The following is a 20,822-nucleotide window of genomic DNA, read 5'->3' as shown; positions in this document are numbered from 1 at the left end:
TAAATATTTATAAAAATAAAAAATTCACAATAATATTAAATAATTTTTTTTAATCACTAAGAAAAAGAATTAAAAAAAAAAAACTGGGAACGGCAGCGGGGAGATCTGGCATTATTTTTGAAAAAGTCCAGCCAAATCTTCCATTAGTTTGTAATAAAAAAATTTATCTATATGGAAGTTTAAAATATTATTTTTTAATATTATTATTATTATTTTAAAATTTATAAAAATTAAATTATTTATTATATTCTATATAAAAATTTAAAAAAATTATAATAGTGAGATAAGATGATATTAGAATTTTGTGGCAAATTTCACATGCTAAATCTACCCTGCAATATGCCAATATGAAATTAAGAAAATGGTAAATATATAACTACTTTTATAAATATTTATATAATTATATTTTAAATTATGAATATTTTTTTGAAATGACCTATCAAATTAACAACATTTTATATAAATAAAAAATTTTATTTATAAATCGGTGTGGATAGTAGGTTTTTTTTTTTTTTTTTTTTAAATCAAGAACCATCGATAAATTTTTGTTGCAATACCAAAGTCTCAGTCATTACAATATGAAAAAGTATTGGCATCAGCTACTATTTGACATCAGCCAAATCACACATTACGTGACTAAGCAGATTGACCAATTTCTCCTTAAGCAAATTGTCCAATTTCTTCCTAAGGCCCCAACACTCTGAATGTGATGACCCACTTTTACGTATATATTCACTGAATGAGTTGTTTTTAATTTAATTAATATATTGGTTTATTTATTTTAAATTAATGTATTTAAATTGGTTTTTATTTATTTGATGTTGTGTTTAATTTATTTGGTCGTTTTACAATTTTTAAAATAGTTTTCAGCGGATCAATTTTTAGATTCCGGAGTGAGGATTGTACCTCATTTCTTTTCCCTCATCTTTTCTTTCCTTTTCTTTTCTTTTTTTTTTTTCATTTTCTTTTTCATTTTCCTTTTCCTTTCCTTTTTCTTTCTTTTTCTTCTTCTTTCTTCTTCCTTCTCTCCCGCGTACGCCGAACAGCTCTCCCTCCCCTTCCCGTCGCCGCCTGTTTGCCAGCCCAGTGCGCCGCCGTCCGGCCACCGTGTAGTGCACCACCCCCACCATTCTCTTTCCCTTCCACCAGAGATCATCCCCACCAATTTTCAGAGTCATCGGACCAGCCGTTAGCCGCCACGAGCCCCTGGAAGTCACGGCACCAACCCTGTTTTTCTCTCTGTCGCCGGTTTCATTCTCAGCCCAGAACCGTCGCCGTTTGCAACGCCGCGAGCTTTCGAAAAATACCATATAGCGCTATAAGTATTTTTCAAACTCTACTTTTAGATTTAAATATATTTTACTCTTACAATAAATATTTATCTGCTGGTTGGTTGATTCCGGACTGAGTCCGAGGAGTTCAGGGGTCGGATGAATTGAGGACGGAGTGCTTGGTTTTGATTGTTTGTGATTGCTTGGTTATTTGTGCCATGAAGCGTGCGTTACATATTGCATACATGTGAATTGCATTCTTTCATGCATGTTGTTTGAGTTAATATGGTTTTATCTGGTAGTGTTTGGATTTTACTTACCTGCGGCACCATTTTTTGTACCGTAGATTTTGGTGCAGAGTTCGAAGAAGAGGAGGAGGCTGAGCCCGAGGATGCGGCTCCGTCGGGGTGCTGAAGTTAAAGTCTATACTTTGTAGTTAGTTTTTAAAACAATATTTGTGTGATGTAATATTTTATTATATATGTTTTGAACAGATTTGTATTAAATAAGAAAAATTCTGGTACTTAGTTTATGATTTTGCTTTTTGCTGCGTGTTTCTCGTGCACATTTGTTACTTATACACACACTTGGCACTCGTCGATAGGGTGATGACTCGTGATGTCATCATCCGGACGTCTCGATTTCTCCGTGTCTGTACGTTGGGATTTGGGGGCGTCACAAGTGGTATCAGAGCAGTTTGGCTCTAGGTAAAACCACATGTCTCGCAGGTGTAGTACCAGAAGCTTTTTTAAAGTTGTGTTTTAAAACTTATTTTAAGTAAAGTTGCTATTTGACATGTTTTATTTGTTTGAATTTGTTTGCTTGTTTTTATATATTTAGTTATGTTATTGCATGCTGGTTTCTTTTGTTTCTTACTATGTGGTGTTAGTTTTGGTTTTTGGTTTTATGTTAGTTTTATTTATTTTCTTAAATGGGGTCAAAGGTTGTGTTGTGGCAGGAAAAATGGTGAGACCAAGGAAATCTACTCAGGAGTCACGGGACGATACATCGAGAGATAATTCCATAGCCCAAGCGATAAGGCAGATGACTGAGTTCATGCAACAGAATTTTAGGCCACAGCAGGGAGGGCCTTGGCCACAGCAGGGAGGGCCTTGGCCACAACCAGGATGTTCTTGGCCACAACAATGAGGGCCTTGGCAACAAGGAGGGTCATGGCTACTACCTGGAGGGCCTAGTGGAGGGGTGCAAGCTGGGTGCACCTATGAGCGCTTTCTGGAGCATAGAACTCCACACTTCACTAGAAAAAAGGATTCACTTCAAACTGAAAAGTGGATCAAAGACTTGGAAAGAACTTTTGAGGTGTGTGGTTGCACTGAGGCGTAACAAGTACTCTATGCCAGTTATCTGTTGCAAGGCACCGCTTCTGATTGGTGGGATACCAAGAGAGTAATGCTGGAATCAGAACTGGGATCTTTCGCCGCTGTAACCTAGCAGCGCTTTAAGAAAGAGTTTAATGATCGCTTCTTTCCCGCTTCCGTGAGATGGCAAAAGGCAAGAGAATTCTCAAGCTTGGTCCAAGGGAGCATGACCGTGGAACAGTACACCCGGAGATTTTTAGAACTTGGGCGATTTGCTCCCCATCTCATCGCCACAGAGGAAATGCAAGCTAAGCTTTTCTAGGAGGGACTACGTCCTGATATACGCCGTATGGTGGTTAGCCACCGGATATCCACTTTTCAGGATTTAGTGGACGTGGCCACCCTTGTAGAGCGAGAGAATAATCTAAGTATGGGCTCCCCTCCAGGACATAAGAGACGGAGTTTTTCTGGTGAAGGAAGTAGTTCAGATTCGCCTCAGAAATTTATTCAGCGGATCGGGACCCGACCACAAGTGTCCTCAGGTGTTCGTATGGGAGGACGGATGCCAATTTGTGAAATTTGTAATAGAACTCATGAGGGCGAGTGTCGGCTGAGTGGTGGACCCCAGTGTTACCTATGCGGCCAAGTGGGACATATTGCTCGTGAGTGCCCCGTCAGAGTTCAAGGAAGCTGTGGAGGTAGACGCGGTGGAAGAACAAATCCAAGACAAATAGTGCAAGCCTGGGTTTATGCTATTACACCCAGAGATGTTGATGATGAGGCACCAGCAACTCAGAATGCCGGAGTCATGGCAGGTATGGGTCTAATCTAATCTTTCGTGATGAACGCCTTGTGTGATTTGTTTTTTTTTTTTATATATATTATTGAGGCTTGGAGAGAATGACATGATCTGGGTGATCTTTTAGGGAAGTAGAATAATTGAATTCTTTGGTTCCATGGAGTTTATGATAATGGTATATGACGTAGTAGGTTGTAAGTTCAACAAATTTCAATGTTAGATTTTTTGAAGTTTCAACAAAGTTTTAAAGTTTGGGGCCTTATAGATTTTAGGAAAATAAGTTTATAGTAATTAAGGTGTTAGGTTCGACAAGCTTTGTGGGGGGAATAATTAAATTTTAAGTTGTAGATTTTGTGATTCGGATAAGTAATTTGGTGGCAATTGAGGCTTTAGATTTTACAAGCTTTTAAGGTGAATTTTTTGGATTAAAGCTACCAATCTTGAGAATTTCAGAAAATGATTTATTATCTAGTAATGTTTTAGACTTTGAAGGATTTGAGAGTCAATTTTTCTTTTATGGGATGTAAGTTCCTTAATCTTAGAAGTTCCGAAAGATGATCCTTATTCGATTTAAGGTTTTAGAATTGCAGAGTTGAAGGACTGAATTACAATAAGAATTGAGTTCTTAATTTTTCAGACTTATTGCTGTAACTTGCTCTACTCTAGTGAGTGATTAGTTTGTAACCATTAAAATGGGGTTATTTGGAGTTGAGTTATTGATATGAGAATTTTTCTAGAGTAGATTTCTTTGAGGATTGAAGATATCGAGCTAGTTTAGAAAATAATTATTGTTAACCCGAGATTGTAGTGGCAGATTTTAGGAAATGATTCTATCGACTTGAAAGATATAGGTCCATCAGGGTGTTGGAAATTAGTAGATTTTGTGTTGGTATTGAATACGATTGAATTTGAGGCTATATGATCTGTAGACTTTTGGGAATGGATTCTTAACAGGTTTAAGGTCATTCTCGGTACCAAACTTTAAGCAATGGCTAGTTGCTGATTTAAGGATACAAGTTGAGTAGATTCAGGAATTATTCTTGTTAAGTTGAGGATTTAAGTCCAGGTGACGGAAATGTGATAATGGATCACTTGTACATTTGAATGATTTGTGGTGTTGGCTAAGAGTACATGAGATGGATGAGTAGTACTGGTAAGTGCATATGGATTCCGGGGAGTGCGGGTCCTAGTCTCATCTATTTTTGGCTTGGTAGGAGTTGAAGAGGAATCTGTGTGGTAATATTAAATTCAAGAGATTTTGGCTTTGAGTTGTTTGGTAAGTTGAACGGAATGTGCAATCGAAGCGGGTTATCCTTTGGGATGATGGTTTAAAATGACTGTTGTGTTTATCTTGAGAAGTAATTGCGACTTGAAGTCATAGGAATTTAAATTGGTGAGGCTATACTTTTCTTTGGAGATCAAGTATCCAGTTGGAAGAATTGGGGATATGGTTATTTAACTTGAAAAGAGATCATTAAGTCACCATGTGTGGTGTATGAAGTAATCAATTTTGGAAGTTGAAACTTATGCACCAACGGTGGGTAGCATAATCATATGTGTGAAGTAATAAAGCATTAGGATCCATGAGTGTTGTTTAATAGTTTTTGATGGATTGAAGATTTAAACAGTATAGCCTGTCTTGAGATTTATTTGTGAAGTGCTATTGAAGAAATTAGTTGTACTAGAACTAGAGTTTTTGAGAGTATAAGTAGGTGGGTGAGTTACCAAGAGCATTTTGATTATGTCTAGGTGAAGTCAATGGTAGTTTATAGTGAGTTAGTTATTGCAAGATTAGGTGTTATTCATAATATAGGTTATGAGTTTGAAGTATGGGATATCGGATAGAAGTTATAAGCACTCTCGTTGGTTGGCCGGGAAGGACTTGGGCCTTTTAGAGATGTTCCTTATCTTTAGAAGAGACGTGTATTTTAGGATGATGTTATGTGTTTTCAAATTGGGGCCTAGAGGTTGATTAGTACTGGTTTCTGTCATCAATCAATGTATGTATTTTTGCGGAATGTTGGTTTTTGTTTAAGGCAGTGATAGCCAACTGAGGAATGAATGGAGATTTGTGGGTTTTGAAGGTATATGATTTTTTATAGAAATGTGTTAAAAGTTTTCTTGTGATTAGGTGTGGATTGGGCTTGTTCTTCATGATATTAATTTTTGAGGATATAGCCTTTATGTATTTTGGTGAGTTATCAGAGTGCGCGCGAAAGCTTGATTTTTGGAGATTCTTAGAAGTTCAAATTTGTGTTGATTTTGAAGAATTAGTAGTGATCGAAGTTTTAATAAGAGATTAATCTTTTGGTTGTGCAATTTGGTTTATGGATGGTTAACTTTGGAAGTGACTATTAGATTACCAAAGTTGGAATGGGAAGAAAGTTTGGAAGGTAAAACGGAAACGTCGTTGATATTAGTAATTTATGGTGAAAAGATAATAATTGTTGGGTTTGTTGGGAGTTGTCGATGATAGGTATCTCTCAATTATGTTCAGAGTTGTATCCTGTATCTTTTTGGCGCTGGTGTTTGATCTTGCAAATTTCGAGAACGAAATTTGTTTTTAAGGGGTGAGGATGTGATGACCCGCTTTTACGTGTATTTTCACTGAAGGATTTGTTTTTAATTTAATTAATATATTGGTTTATTTATTTTAAATTAATGTATTTAAATTGATTTTTATTTATTTGATGTTGTGTTTAATTTATTTAGTCGTTTTACGGTTTTTAAAAATAGTTTTTGGCGGATCAGTTTTTAGATTCCGGAGTGAGGACTGGACCTCATTTCTTTTCCCTCATCTTTTCTTTTCTTTTCTTTTCTTTGTCTTTTTCTTTTTCCTTTCCTTTTTCTTTCTTTTTCTTCTTCTTTCTTCTTCATTCTCTCCCGCGTACGCCGAACAGCTCTCCCTCCCCTTCCCGTCGCCGCCTGTTGCCAGCCCAATGCGCCGCCGTCCGGCCACCGTGTAGTGCACCACCCCCACCATTCTCTTCCCCTCTCACCAGAGATCATCCCCACCAATTTTCAGAGCCATCGGACCAGCCGTTAGCCGCCACGAGCCCCTGGAAGTCACGACACTAGCCCTGTTTTCCTCTCTGTCGCTGGTTTCATTCTCAGCTCAAAACCGCCGCTCGCATGCGGCGTAGCCTACACTACCCACCCAATTTTCTTCCCCTCTCACCGGTGAACATCCCCACCAAGTTTCACCTCCATCCGAACCACCGTTAGCCACCACAAGCTCCTCCAAGCCACACGATTTTTCACCGATTCCGGTGCCGTCGCACCACCTCCGGCCACTATCTCTTCATAGGTTCTTTCCCTACCTCTTGCCGATCTAAACCACCCATTTTCGGCCTCAATCCGTTGCCGGAGCAGCTCCCACGAGCTCCCACGGTTTTGGTTGTTTGTGATTGCTTGGTTATTTGTCCCATGAAGCGTACGTTACATATTACATACATGTGCATTGCATTCTTTCATGCATATTGTTTGAGTTAATATATTTATATCTGGTGGTATTTGGATTTTACTTATCTGCAACACCATTTTTGGTACCGTAGATTTTGGTGCAGAGTTCGAGGAAGAGGAAGAGGCTGAGCCCGAGGATGCGGCTCCGCCGGGGTGCTGAAGTTAAAGTCTATGCTTTGTAGTTAGTTTTTAAAACAATATTTGTGTGATGTAATATTTTATTATGTATGTTTTGAACAGTTTTATATTAAACAAGAAAAATTCTGGTACTTAGTTTATGATTTTGCTTTTCGCTGCGTGTTTCTCGTGCACATTTGTTGCTTATACACACACTTGGCACTCGTCGATAGGGTGGTGACCCGTGATGTCATCATCCAGACGTCTCGATTTTTCTGTGTCTGTGCGTGGGGATTTGAGGGCGTCACACTGAAGCCGTCCACTCCCAAAAATGGCAAACTACCAGGGCCATGTATGTTGCGATGGAGAGGGATGAGGGGTTGCCGTGACTTAGGTTCAACGGTGGGAGTTGTTGGGAGGTCGTGGGGCTCGGTGGTGGTGACTGGGCTAGCGGCATGGTGGCAAGAAAGGGGGAGACCCATTTCGGGTTGTGAGATGCGATGGAGAGGGAGGAGAGGGTTGTTGTGGTTGTCGTGACTTGGGTTCGACGGTGGGGGTTGTTGGGAGGTCGTGAGGTTCGGCGGTGGTGGTGGCTGGGCTAGCGTACGGTGGCGGTATGGTGGCTAAATTCATGTAAGACCCATTTCGGAAGAGGAGAGTGGGTTGCGCGTGGGGGCTGCCGTGGACGGTCAAAGGTGACTGGAGGGTCACCGGTGTGAGGGAGAGCCGGTGAGGTGGTCAGTGGCACTACAGGTGGCGCACGGCGGGGTTGGGTGAGTTGAGAGAGGGAATCGGCTTTGTGTTAAAAAAAAAAAAAAATTTACACGTAAGGTATGCTACGGATCAGCCGTGACCAGTGGCTAATCCGTAGCAAACCTCTTACAATATTTATCCTTAAGAACAGTATTCACAATCTCTATAGGTCATTCTTCTAACCATATCCTTTTCTCAGCTTGCACTAATGCCATTTTTGCAAGTAAATGAGTTGTTGCTTCTTTTAAATTGAAAGTCACTTTCCAACCAAAACTTGCATTCAACATACTTCTAACATCATATTTCAGTGAGCTATACTCTCTGCTAATTTCTTCATTGTTGTTTGTGGCCTTTACAATGACCTCTGAATTCCCTTCAAAAATTACTCTAGCAAATCCCAAATCAAAACATACCCCCATTGCCTTCCTTAATGCCATGACTTCAGCTATAACAGGCTTCATGTGATATCTAACATTTGTACATACATTGGCCATAATGTCGCTTGCCTCATCTCTAATGATGATTCCAAGACCCGTCTTCTTAGATTTTTCAGTCACAGGTGCATCCCAATTAGCTTTCAAGTAATACTCAATGGATGGTAGGCTTAATAAAGTGTCTACATAACATAATTTAATTTGAAACATAAATTTTAAAATTTGAATCCTACCAATATGGATGATATGTTTTACATATCTAAATAAATACTCTAATATTAAAACGCGATTGTGTAAAAGGTTGTAAAAATGGTTGTGCATATATCATTACTCCATAAGGGTATTTTTGTAAAATGATGATATTTTTATAAATTCTTTTATAAAAATATCTTTCATTTAAAACATGATTGTGAAAATAATTGTGTTTATCATATTTTTATGGATTATTGAATGGATAGTACTTGAAGTACCAAACATTTATAGATCGAGAGAACAAATTAACAATTAGAGACACCACAAAATAAAATAAAATGCAACACACAACCCTTTCATTCGAGCATATATGAGAATGAATTTAGAGTTTTTTGGGTTTTAATCTAAATTTTAAAATTTAGAATGAGAGAAACAAAATAGATAAAATAGATTTTACAGTATTTATAACTATATATGTGAGTTTTTCATGCAATATTAAATGTTTAACAAATATTATGAGATCTATTTTATGTGTCTAGAGTAGGGATAAAAACTTTTAGAGATTAAAATTCCACTACAATCACTGCCACTCAAATTTACTAAAGAACCTTTATAATTAACCCATTTTACTTTTTATTGTAAAATAAATCTAACATAATACAAGAATCTATGTCAGTTTGTGAATTTACTTTTTTGAAATTTCTTTGTGGTTGTAGATTTCTCTTTTTCTTGTAGTGGTCACTTAGAAAGAGAGGATAAAGAGGAATTTTAAATGGTAATAGGGAATGAAGTTAGGGTATCTTGATTTTTGAGAATTGAGATAATCTTTTATAACATTGAAATTATCTTTCAGTAAATATATTTTATTTTTATTTTGTATAAGAACAAAGTTCTTTTTTTTTTTTTGTCCTTTTTTAAAAGATGGAAGTTATAGATCACACATTTTTTTAGTGGGTGCAAATTCTATGCAAAAGACAAGGGCATGATTTTCAGTTTCAGTTGATATATATATGAGAAATGATATTTGCAATCGTGATTGTGCAAGCGGCGTGCAGTCACTTTGAAAAAAATGAATTAATATGGGACTTATATGAAAAAAAACTAACTTTTTAATCATGGACCCCTCTTTTTCAAAGGGTTTGCACGGCGTTTACAATTCCACGACTGTATGTAGTATTGCTCTACATATATATATATATATTTCCACTAGCAGCCCATGCAATGGTTCCTTGACAGTGAATATCTTTCTTTGCTGAATTCATCTATAGGAGTTAAGAACTTGGATGTAGGATAAGATTAGTGGAATTTCCCATTATAATTGAATAATATGATTCCAGTAATTAAATAATCCAAAGCGACAGTCTCTCCTGCACCAGCAATTAACTAATTAAAAAAGGTTTTTTATGACACGCTCCATTTTTTCTCTTTATATTTTAAAATTGTATCTAACATTATTCATTTAAATATATAGAAAATGTTAATTCTTCATAATACTTTCTGATAGAAAATTTTAGTTTTCTATAATACATTCCAGAATATATCCAATCATGTATGTAAATTTTTCAAATGAATGAATGATAACAGCTTTCCCTTTTGGCATAGCTACTTCAAGAACAAGTTTTGGACAAACCTTGAGATGGTAAGGATTGAATTGTCGTGGTATGAGACCCGAAATGTGAATGAAATGTACCCTCAAACAAAAAATGCAGGCTTTATTTGTATGGCAACCTGCAGGAATCTCTGAAATAAGACATTCTGAACTCCTCGTTATGGGATAGAAATTATTGTCCAGAAAAATCATATTAAAAAACATCAACAATTGCCAATTGGATAGATTCCATACCAGACAATGTAAAGCGATAACAAGGTCTTAAGATTTTAAACATACAGGTGATACGTAAATCTGAAAGATCACTAGCTATGATCTTCCAAGCTAGTTTGTTCGTTATTGATTCCTCTATCGTTTTGTTTTTTTCTTGGGAAACAAACAGAGGAGGAATGAGAAGAGGCAGCGCACTGTGCTGTTGCTATAATTTCTTGTTGGAACATTCATCTTATTTTAATGGAACATCACGTAATACCACTTCCATTCTCTGCATTCTAATGACCGTTTGTCTGTCAACGAATATACTTACTAGCCATATTGGTCCACAGCATAGTAAGAAAATAAGAAAGTTCAAATTCAAAGGTTTAAAAGCCTATGAGATAGGAGATGTTTGTGCCACGTGTAAGTTTCCCTGGAAGACCACAAAGTAGAGAAAACCGGTGCTATTGCTAATAGATTATATCCGCAAACACAAAATCTGAGATTCAGACAAAACGTCTGGAATCTGCAAATCTGTGTGTATATATAGATGTATATATATTGCAACAGAATAATGCATCCTGCATTAATTCTACTACCATCAGAAGCCTGTACAAACAAGTCTGTGTGATAAACATGTAAAAATACATATATGGTGGCCTGTAGCGAAGTACCATAAAAGACATGACGTTCCTCTTTCTCTGGTGCAACAAAATTAGCTAGTTAAACAAAACAATGTGATCTTAACCACCAATGGGATACCTTTTCAACCCCGGCTAAATGCATCTCGATTTTCCACTTCAGATTGGCGGTGGCGTTCGGGAGGGCGCATCTGTGGTGAATTTAAAGATCTAGGAAATCGACTAGGTTGAGTCATCACTTGTGAACCATGATGCTGCTCTGACTGAGCCTGCCGCCTTCTTCTCCATCTCAAAAATTCAACAAGAATAGAACTTCCACTCATTGAAACACCAAGCCCAGCAAACGTTGCCAGCAGAATCGACAGAACTGCTTGCAATTGAACCTGCATTCCATAAATAAATGCAAGCATTGATACAATTTCTATTAGTTTAGTGTGACTTGGATGGTCTTCTTTCAGGTCATCAAATCGTAACTTCAGCATCCCATACTATAAATAGTGCCACAAGAAAGTGAAGAGGATTGCTACAGTTATTTCAATGAGGAAAATAGGGCTGGGAAAATATAGGGAAAATTACATTTTACCGCTTCAAGCTATCCCTCCTTTTGCAATGAACACAAAAATACCAAATTTATCATTTTGCCCCCAACTACCACCGATTTTGAAAATTATCACCTAATTTATAATTAAACCGTTAAGATCGTACCATGTTACCTAATTTTGTCCATCATAGTAGTCAAATCAAAATGACAGTGAATTGCAACTTGTGTTTTAAAAGTGGGGGCTAAATGACGACTCTGCTGATTTAGTTACTCATATTGAAGGGAAGATAGTTTTGAGGGGTAAGCTGTAGTTTTCCAAAGATATGATCTAATGTATGTGGCATCCATTTTTTCTGCTTGGTATTAGCTTGTATGGGGTCTGAAGATGCACAAACCAAGACAGATTCATGGCCAATGAATAGGGCATCTTGATAGATGCTATTAACTGATTTATACCAATGTGATGAGCAAAAAGAGAAAAATGATCATCTGGGTCATGTATGATTTCTATCGAGTTCATTGCCTGTATCAAATTAGAATGATCTCACCCAAAACTTTGAGAATGCATATGCTCATTTTTATGAATAGAACTTTGGTCATGATCCCAAGATCAGTAGCATGTCAGATTTAGGCAGGAAAATACTATTATTTTTTTTAATGTTTAATCATTATTTTTTAAAAGTCCTTTTTGTAGCGTTTAAACATGGTAAATGAACCAGAAGGTCCAAAGGGAGATGGGGTCAAATCTGTCCTGCTCATGATTATACTAAATACTCATACTAAATTTCTAAGATAAGCTTTATTGTAGTTTCAGCAGAGCTAAGCAAGCAATGAAAAAATATAAAGTAGAGAGGCTCTTACCAAGGTGTAAAATATATGTGCAAAGATAACTAACAGAGCAAACTGGATTGACGCAAAAACCCAAACAAATCTTCTTTTCACTGTATACAAAGGTTCAAAAGGTGTGGGTCAGCAAAATTGTGGGAAAAATACTTATTTGTGATATTTTATTGAACCAACATTTACCAGGACATTTTAAACCTTCGAAGCTTTGATGTTTTGTACGGTCTGTGAATGATTAACCTAGTTTCTAGATGTAGTCCACTTGTCCACATATCCAATTTTCAGTAAATACTTCCTATGATTTTTTTTTTATGAATAAAAATAACAGTAAGTGGTTCCTATGACAATATCCTTATGACAGATTTATCCACTGTACATTATTTCTTAAGGATGTTTGCCAACATGCCCAGCGCCAAAGCCATGATGAAAATCAAACTAAAATAACTAAGAGAAGATAAATTAATATGATATTTTATTTTGAAACATTTCTCAGTCTAAAAGAAATCAGTTTGATTGTCGTTTACGAGTTTTCATTAACATATAAAAGCAACAAATACATACTTGTGAGAATGGTAAAAAACTTTGATTGTCACCGGGAGTCCCGGAACAAAGTCCCCACAAATCCCGGGGGTGCACAGGTCCTCGGCGAGGAGTTTTCCGCTAGTGCACCTTCGGTAATGCAAGGGGGGTGAGAATGGTAAAAAATAATCAAAGGTAATTTAAATTGAAACATGACACATGACTGAAGTCATCAATAGTTCACTTCTAATTTTATCATGCTGTCAATTGTTTGCATTGGTTACAATTTAGGTTGTTTTAAAACTTCTTGAACTTTTGTTAGGTTTAGATTAGAATCACATGTAAACAGGCTGGGTCTTTTATTTATTAGTTTTTCAACTTTTTTGCAATTTTACCTCATGTTGTTTGTTTTTGTTTTTCAATAGAGTTTGTATTGTGTTTTCTTTAAAATTGAGAATAGCTGTATTTTTTTCCTTTAAATGACAGTCAGCATCACATTCTTGAACCACCTAATTTTTTTTCTTGGTCTAAAAGTGATCCTATGATTTTTTTAGTGGATTCAACTATAAAAAAGTTCCCAAATTTCTACAACTGTACACTGAACATACCCATGGTTGAGGAAGTCATAGATGAGAGTAGACCAAGCACACAAGAAAATGGAAGAGATATAGCAATTGCACTAGTACCCATTTTCCCAACCTGCACACAAATAAATATATCACCAAGGACATTTAACTATTATTTGACAGAACTGGATGTGGAATGGCTAATCTTACCAGTAGCTGTTCAAGAAAACAAAAGTAGGCAAGCATGCTGATAATGACGAGCACTGGAACCTCCTGCCAAACCCTAAATGAATTGAAACTAATAAAATTTAGTGCATGACCATTTTCATCATAAATCTTAATAAAACAAGATAAACTGGGATGTAACATGAGGAACACTTCAACTTGAACAATACATGATATTCTTTATTGGTAAGTACTATAAATGACTTTCCTCAAAGATACAATACAATTGAGCATTAAGAAAAGTATTTATGGAAATAAAGGGTGGGGGAGGTGTGATAGATGACACCTTCTGATCTTGACCAAATCAGAAAACTTAAGTGGAAAAGACGCTTGAATTGCTCAAGCATCAAAAGGTTTTTAGCCAAAAGTTATACCTTGAGATAAAAAAATCTCAAGTCAGCATGCTTAAGTTTGGTTCTAATGATTGTGACGAAAAATGAAAAATTCTGTACTTATTGTTGCAAAAATTATGTGGTTGGCCCCCGGTGTCTAGATATCAATTCTGATGGCATTGAAGTAGATGTGGCAGCCACAATAGAAGGTGAAGTAAATTGTAGTTATTTTAGAGATTAGAGGGGAGGGGGAATGGTTGGTCAGGCCAAACAGTAACCAAAGCCTGCAGCAGAGAAAGGGTAGAACTAAATTAGGGACCAGTATGGTGGTGAGTGAACACTATAAGAACTACCTCAACCGTGGCATATACTGATATCGAGTGGTAAAACGCTTGTAACACTGACCAAAATCGGAGTGTACAATAACAGTGCAGCATTACTTTGTTCAATTAAAATGTCCTATAAAAATTAATGTCTTATAAAAGCACTGTTTGAAGGTCATCATGCAGGACATCATCTCCACCTTTGTAATTGAGGTGGCAAAGCAAACCTAAATCCAGGAAATCCTTCAAGAGAGAAAGTTTAGCACTATTTTGAGATGAATTTTTGGGCACATTTGGTGAGTGAAGGAAACAGTCCAGGGACTTTTCGATATTCATAAGAGATTAACACTCAGGTAGCACCTCAGATTTCAGAACAAGATGAGGCTGATTGGCTGTAATAAGATTTGATATTCTCTCTTTATCTCCTACAACTTATTTGTATTAGCAATCAATGTTCACAATGACATTCTCAGACATTAAAGTATGTTCACTTGCCTGTATCCATCAATGTCTGGCAGGGCTCTATTTGCTCCAGTATTTCGGGTGGTTCGAATGCTTTGAATGCGTAACAGAGTGACAGGTAAATTCTTAACCTCTTGCCTGCACACATCACATGTCTTGTTGCCCTTGATGCTGAACCATTTTATTGCACATTCTTGGTGAGCCAGAGCAAGTTCACCTTTGCAGCTGCATTCCATCTTCAGAGTCTCACCGCCTTCACAAAGTTCAACCAGACAAATTCTACAAACAGCCTCTTCTTCAGGTATGTCTTCACCACCATCATCATTCTTATCTGAACCATGAGATTCTAATAAGACAGCAGGCTGATAACCACAATTGATAGACATTTGAAACACAAATAATAAGAAATTCAGTTCACAAGCCATTGAAAAAAAGAAAGAATATATCCATACACCTCTTGTAAATTGGCAAAGTTTTTAGATATAGACCATGCACTGTAACTCCTACTGACATTTAATAAATACAAAATAATAAGGCCTTGTTTCTGAGACCTTGCCCCAGTTTGACCTCTCAATTGACTGTCAAACCCATAACAAAGATATAAAATGTAAAATCCAATCAGTTTAGATATTCATGAACGTGTCGGCAAGTGCATAAAGAAATTAAGACAACAAAATTACCAGCTTCCCTGATTGGAGAAGTATTTGATGCTGCATCAACTTCCTTCACTCGAGGCGTAGAAGGAATTACACGAAAAAATGAATCCAGCCTCCTTATGCTTCTTTCTTTGTTGTTGACAGGAACTGAAAGAGAGCGAGATATCTGCAGCTGGGCTCCTTTTCTCTGCAAATGGGAAACCACAATGGAAGTAATAAACGTTCAGATCCTTGTATTGTTCTGATTGTGATATTAAGACTTCCCACAAGTAAAAAATCATAGAAGATGTAGGAAATTGAAAAAAAGTGCACTCAACGTTAGTACTGGGAACTTCTGATGTCCTTGACTAATTTTTCTGAAGCCTACACGGTAATATGCTATGCATTAGAAATATTTTACTTTAAATTATTTTCCTTGCCCCTAAGCATCACAAATGAAAAATTTAACAGCAATAAGTCCATAGAAGCTCTACCCATTATGCTTATGATCGTGTGTTGTTCCATAGAAGATGAGGTCAATAAACTAGGTTAAACATTCTTATACACTAGTCACGAAAACTTACACATGAATTTTGAGATCCACTTGTGCTCCCAGAATGTGCAGATTCTGGGTTTGAATGTGCAATTGGAGTTACAGGAAGTGATGATGTTCTTTTCACCCTTGGAGTGAATATCTTTGTAAGTGAATATGACCTTGAGATTGAAGGCTTTTCTTGTGCCTCTGTAGATGAAGCTTCAGAAGCTAGATTGGCACCCTTCTCAATATCTGAGGAAGTTCGATAGATGAAGCTTAATTTTGGTAAAAGACTTCTTATGGATGATCTGCCCCTAGCTGAGGAGGGCCCGGGAGACCCAGTAATTCTTTCATCAATAGAACCATGTGACGGGAGAAAATTTACTTTCTTGGGAGTGGGAGTTGGTGTTGAGGGCATCTTTATACTAACAAAATCCTGAGAGGACTCTCCTCCTGTTCTGGAGGGTATCTCTAGGAAGAGATTTTGCCGTTTCCAGGGATGACTGTTTGGAGTATCTTTAGTTACTCCCATCGAGCCTTCTACCTGAAATGGGACAAGAATAGTTTGGCAAATATTTAAAACAAGCTCAATCAGTAGTTTCTTGCTTTTAACAACCTAGCTAAGAAGCATAAAATTATGGGCATACTTTAAGATTTTTTTATCAGAATGGGTATACTTCAGATTTTAAAGTGTATTGTTCATGCAACTCTCCCTCTATATATTGATTTCAATCAACACACTTTGAAATCCTTAAAAGGAGTGGGTGGTTATATTTCCAAGGAAAAGATATCTGAACAACTCGTCACCCTGCATCTACAGCAATAATTAATGAATTGCAAGAGGTCGGCCAGCAACAGAATGCACTCTTTTATCATCAGAAATAGCAATGCAATAATTGTATGAGAAACTGAGATAGCCTTTTTCCAGTAGATCTGATATGGTCAATGACATGATATCTCTTCTCATAATTACTTTATCACAAAAATACCTCTTCTCATTATTTAACTCACCTAACCTAATCATCTTGGCAGAAACCATGAAAACATCAATGGATGGTGGAATTAGTATAAAAGAGAATTTTCGTAATAAATTCACAAGATATATTAATATGGAGGTTTTACTTGTAGGTAAAGGTCAAGAAACTCTTCTTTCAAACTAACTCCCGAGCGCTATATAGCATTCCTATCTGTGATATCTTGTGTATTTGACCGAATTTCAATGTATCAGATATAAGTTTCTTCTATTGAATGTTGTGCCTAATCATTGCTAAGTTTCATATCCATCATCGCCTACTGATTTTCAATCTTGTCGCTAAATAAAAAGATAAAACTTTGTAGTCTGGAGGCATATTTTAGTTCATTTCCACAAGATCAGATGGTTAATAACCTCTCACCACACGTGATGTATTTTTACTTTATTGGACTGGCCAAATTGGAGCAAGACTTACAAGTCTTCAACACAGGATTTGCGTAGAAAATATGTATACATAGAGTATATGTATACATACATATAATATATATATGTACTTATCAATATGTATATATAAAAACAACCAGACACCCCCTTAAGCTCAATTCCATCTCTACACTCGATCGATACTTTCAATTTTTTTCCTACAAGTAAGAATACTACGACATATTAAAATGAAGCATATCCCATTAACAGGAAATCTCATGCCCTGTTTAGATGTTGAGTTGAGCTAAGATGAGCAAAATTCTTTATGAATAGTAGTGAGTTTAGATGAAGGAGTGAGTTTTGTGGAACCACCTAATATGAGTTTAGATGTGTTTGGATGATAAGACGAGTTTAAATGTATTTATGATAAGTTGAAACGTCTCAGGTGTGGTTTTGAATTGAAATGAGTTCAATGATTTAAGACTTGGTGTTTGGTCGTTACACTCAGCTTAAAACTTAAACTGATATGAGTTTCAAACGGAGCCTCGGACAGTTGAATTTGAGAACAAGTAAAAGAAAACCAAAGGGGAACAGGAAAAATATGTATAGAATCAGAACTTGGAGGTAACCGATCCCAAATCTTTAACTTTGGCACGCATCTGATGAGATTAACACTGAAAGTCATACGAAAGGACCGCTTTCAAAGACATAGGGAAGTAATAATTCAAAGAGCTGCAAATTAAAAAGCAGAAAGGAGAAAGGAAGCACAAAGTACCTTCCGAACTGGGACAATAACCGGGCTTTCGCATTCACTCACAACATGCCCCTTAGCCACAGGCTTCTCCTCGGTTCCCATTCTGTCATAACAAGACCCCACAACCCCAAATGCCCAGCAAAGAATTTGAACTCTTCCAGTAAACACAAGCCTATCCAACGTAAACCAAGCTCTTTGAAATTCTAAATACCAGAGAGAGAGAGAGAGAGAGAGAGAGAGAGAGAGCGCTCAGAAAGGAATAAAAACTTGTTCCTTGGGATGCGTGGGGATTTAAAGGACAAATTAAGGATGAAGATGCTGATCAAAAACAGTTATGAAGGCGAAAGGTGGTGGGATGGGAAAGATGGCCTACTACTGCCTGCCTTAATGCTGCCACTCGCTCGCTCCCATCCCCTTCCAGAGGCCACGCACACACGTCACACAAAACCGGTGCGCGCGGACTCGGTGGCATTTTCGTTGACTCACGCTAAACTCACCCCCATTTTGACTGCTTTACTTTTTATACTCCCAGTTTTCGTTCCCTTTTGTAGCTCTTCCTTATCACTCGCCACAAACAAACAAGGTGCTTTCTTTTCTCAAAAGTTGTGTGCAAGTTTATCCCAATTTTTTTTCCTTTATTTATTTATTTATTTATTTATTTCTTTGAAGTTATTTGCTAGATTCATAACAAGTGTGTTGATATCACAAAATAAGTTCTATAAAAAAAATTGATGAATTGCCAATCGAGTAAGAAAAATGTTTTAGTTATAAAAAGATTTTATAAAAATAAATTTATAAATTAACATCACACGTTATATTATAAAAATTATTTTTATTATAAAATAGATTTAACGTTTTAAAAAATGTCACATTAATATTTAAATATATTTTTATAAAATTTTTTTATGATTATAACATTACTCGTACAATAATAAACCAAATGAATAATTATTATATTGGTGGTATCATCAATCAAAAGAAGTTTGTGAGGTTTTTTATTGTTTTATGAAAAACGAAACGAATCAATAAATATTATTCTTCCATTTGTAAACTTTCAATCATATAGATTAATGTGACATATTTTAATTGATTTCTTATTTAAATAATTAAAATGAGAAATCACTTTAAATATATAACATTAGTTGATAAGACTAAACACTGACAAATTTTTATTAAAGGTAGCATTACTTAAAAAAAAAATATCATACATAATTTGATGTCCAATGACACATTGAAGAATGTATTAAAGTCCAAAAGTAAGACACATGCTAGTTTTTGCTCAAGTTAAAGGAGTTTTAAGGACTTCCATCAAAAGAGAATTTGATGAATAAATTTGTGGAAATACCATATCTTGGTTGTTGGTCGGTTGATTGGTTTTTATTAAATGATAAGAGACGATGTGACATTAAGAACCACTTATACACGCAACCTAAGACAAGTGTAAAGGTTAAGATGAGGAAGATATGCTATTTTGAACCAAAAGATGGGTCCTTGAATCCACCTTCAAAATAATATATATATATATATATATATATATATATAAAGTAGACTGAACTATTTGGTTTTGTAAATAGATTTAGTATTAATTTTCGGAATACTACATTTATTAAAATTAATATTATCAGTCTCTTTAGCAGAAAAGTCTTCCTCATTAATAATATCAAAAGGTATACTATATATATATATATATATATATATTAGTTCATTTGAGCTTCATTTTCTTGGTGTAACCAAAGATCGATAGAAAATAATGAAATAAGAGATGGGAAGAAACTGAGGAGGCATTGCTAGAAATTCAAGAAACATCAACCTTTGTCTTATTAAAATATAAATAATATGATTTTTTTTCCAAGAAAAAAAAAAAAAAAAAACTCATTTCGTGTGACCACATTTAATTATGTCATTTTTTTTAGTAATGGATAGTTAAACACTTCTTGTATAACTAAGACCACCACGAAATACCATAGTTTTCGTGTACTACTAAATCACTATAAGTAGTAGTACAAATTTTATTATGTGATCAATCAAAAATTAAAATAAAAAAATGAATATTAATTATATCGACACCTGTTACCAATTACATAAAATTTCAAAGATTTTACAACAAGATTTGTTGTAATTTAGCATTTCTTAAATCATCACATTGGTAGTTGGCTTGAAAGGAGTCTAGAGTACCAATTAACGAGTAATGGTATTTGAAGGCATTTGCACTACACACAATCCCTATGACATAATTTTATTATTTAAATTTTTTTAAAATTTATCTTCCAAATCAAATTATGTCACGTAAATGATGTGTAGTTTAAGGTTCTATTTAGATGTTGAGTTGAGTTGAGTTCTTTATTACTATTAATGAGTTGAGATGGTAGAGTAAATTTTATGAGGGTCTACCTAAGATGAGTTTAGATATATTTAAATGTTAAGATGAGTTTATTCGTATTTATGGGAAGTTGAAAAAAGTTATGAGTCCTACGTATAAAGAGGTGTTGAGTTGAAAAAGATTGTGGATTTCACGTATAAAGAAGTTTTGAGTTGAAATGAGTTTAGTAATTTGAGAATTTGGCATTTGAGTCATGTTAGATTCAATTTAAAATTAGACTAAACGGGTCTAAGTGCCTTCAAATAGAATTATTCTTAATTAATAAGGGCAAGCTTTTACGAATAAATACTCTTCTTTATTTTAATCCTTATCATCATTTGTCACCTTTGATGACATAAAATATTTCAAACATATGCCATTTAAGTGGCTGATAAAAAAAATAATAATAATAACTTGAAATGCAACACATCACTATGTGTGATCGGAGGTGTTAAGATATATTCAATGCAACTTTCGTAGACAACATATCGATCAATGTGAAACTAAACTTCAAGTCTTTGCTTCACAAATCTTTGAACC

General features: G+C 35.7%; 1 protein-coding gene across 4 annotated transcripts; it reads right to left on the bottom strand.

Annotated features, from left to right (window-relative positions):
* Positions 1 to 10,710: 10,710 nt before the first annotated feature.
* On the bottom strand, positions 10,711 to 18,438 carry LOC122294544. Of its 4 annotated transcripts, XR_006237672.1 has the most exons (9): positions 17,945 to 18,438; positions 15,823 to 16,317; positions 15,284 to 15,446; positions 14,637 to 14,934; positions 13,472 to 13,544; positions 13,304 to 13,394; positions 12,738 to 12,845; positions 12,195 to 12,274; positions 11,157 to 11,175 (listed from the first exon to the last, which is right to left on the bottom strand). XR_006237672.1 is itself a non-coding variant. In XM_043103374.1 (8 exons), exons 1-8 carry the CDS (start codon positions 18,023 to 18,025, stop codon positions 10,918 to 10,920), a joined length of 1,539 nt encoding a protein of 512 aa, XP_042959308.1. In that variant the 5' UTR covers positions 18,026 to 18,437; the 3' UTR covers positions 10,711 to 10,917. The 4 variants fall into 4 exon arrangements, 3 of the variants coding, with proteins under 3 accessions (XP_042959308.1, XP_042959309.1, XP_042959310.1); XM_043103374.1 differs by lacking the exon at positions 12,738 to 12,845 and having other exon boundaries at positions 10,711 to 11,175; positions 17,945 to 18,437; XM_043103376.1 differs by lacking the exons at positions 12,195 to 12,274; positions 12,738 to 12,845 and having other exon boundaries at positions 10,947 to 11,175.
* Positions 18,439 to 20,822: the final 2,384 nt, after the last annotated feature.

This window comes from Carya illinoinensis, chromosome 14, assembly GCF_018687715.1.
Source record: "Carya illinoinensis cultivar Pawnee chromosome 14, C.illinoinensisPawnee_v1, whole genome shotgun sequence".
Lineage (NCBI taxonomy): Eukaryota > Viridiplantae > Streptophyta > Magnoliopsida > Fagales > Juglandaceae > Carya > Carya illinoinensis.
Note: the sequence above shows the minus strand (reverse complement) of the source record. Positions and strands in the feature narration are given on the sequence as shown.

Coding starts and splice junctions, on each gene's coding strand:
- LOC122294544 (XM_043103374.1), bottom strand. CDS start 18,025: ATGGGAACCGAGGAGAAGCCTGTGGCTAAGGGGCATGTTGTGAGTGAA. Junction 16,318..17,944: donor TTATTGTCCCAGTTCGGAAG/GTACTTTGTGCT, acceptor GTCCCATTTCAG/GTAGAAGGCTCGATGGGAGT. Junction 11,176..12,194: donor CACATATATTTTACACCTTG/GTAAGAGCCTCT, acceptor TATGGAATGCAG/GTTCAATTGCAAGCAGTTCT.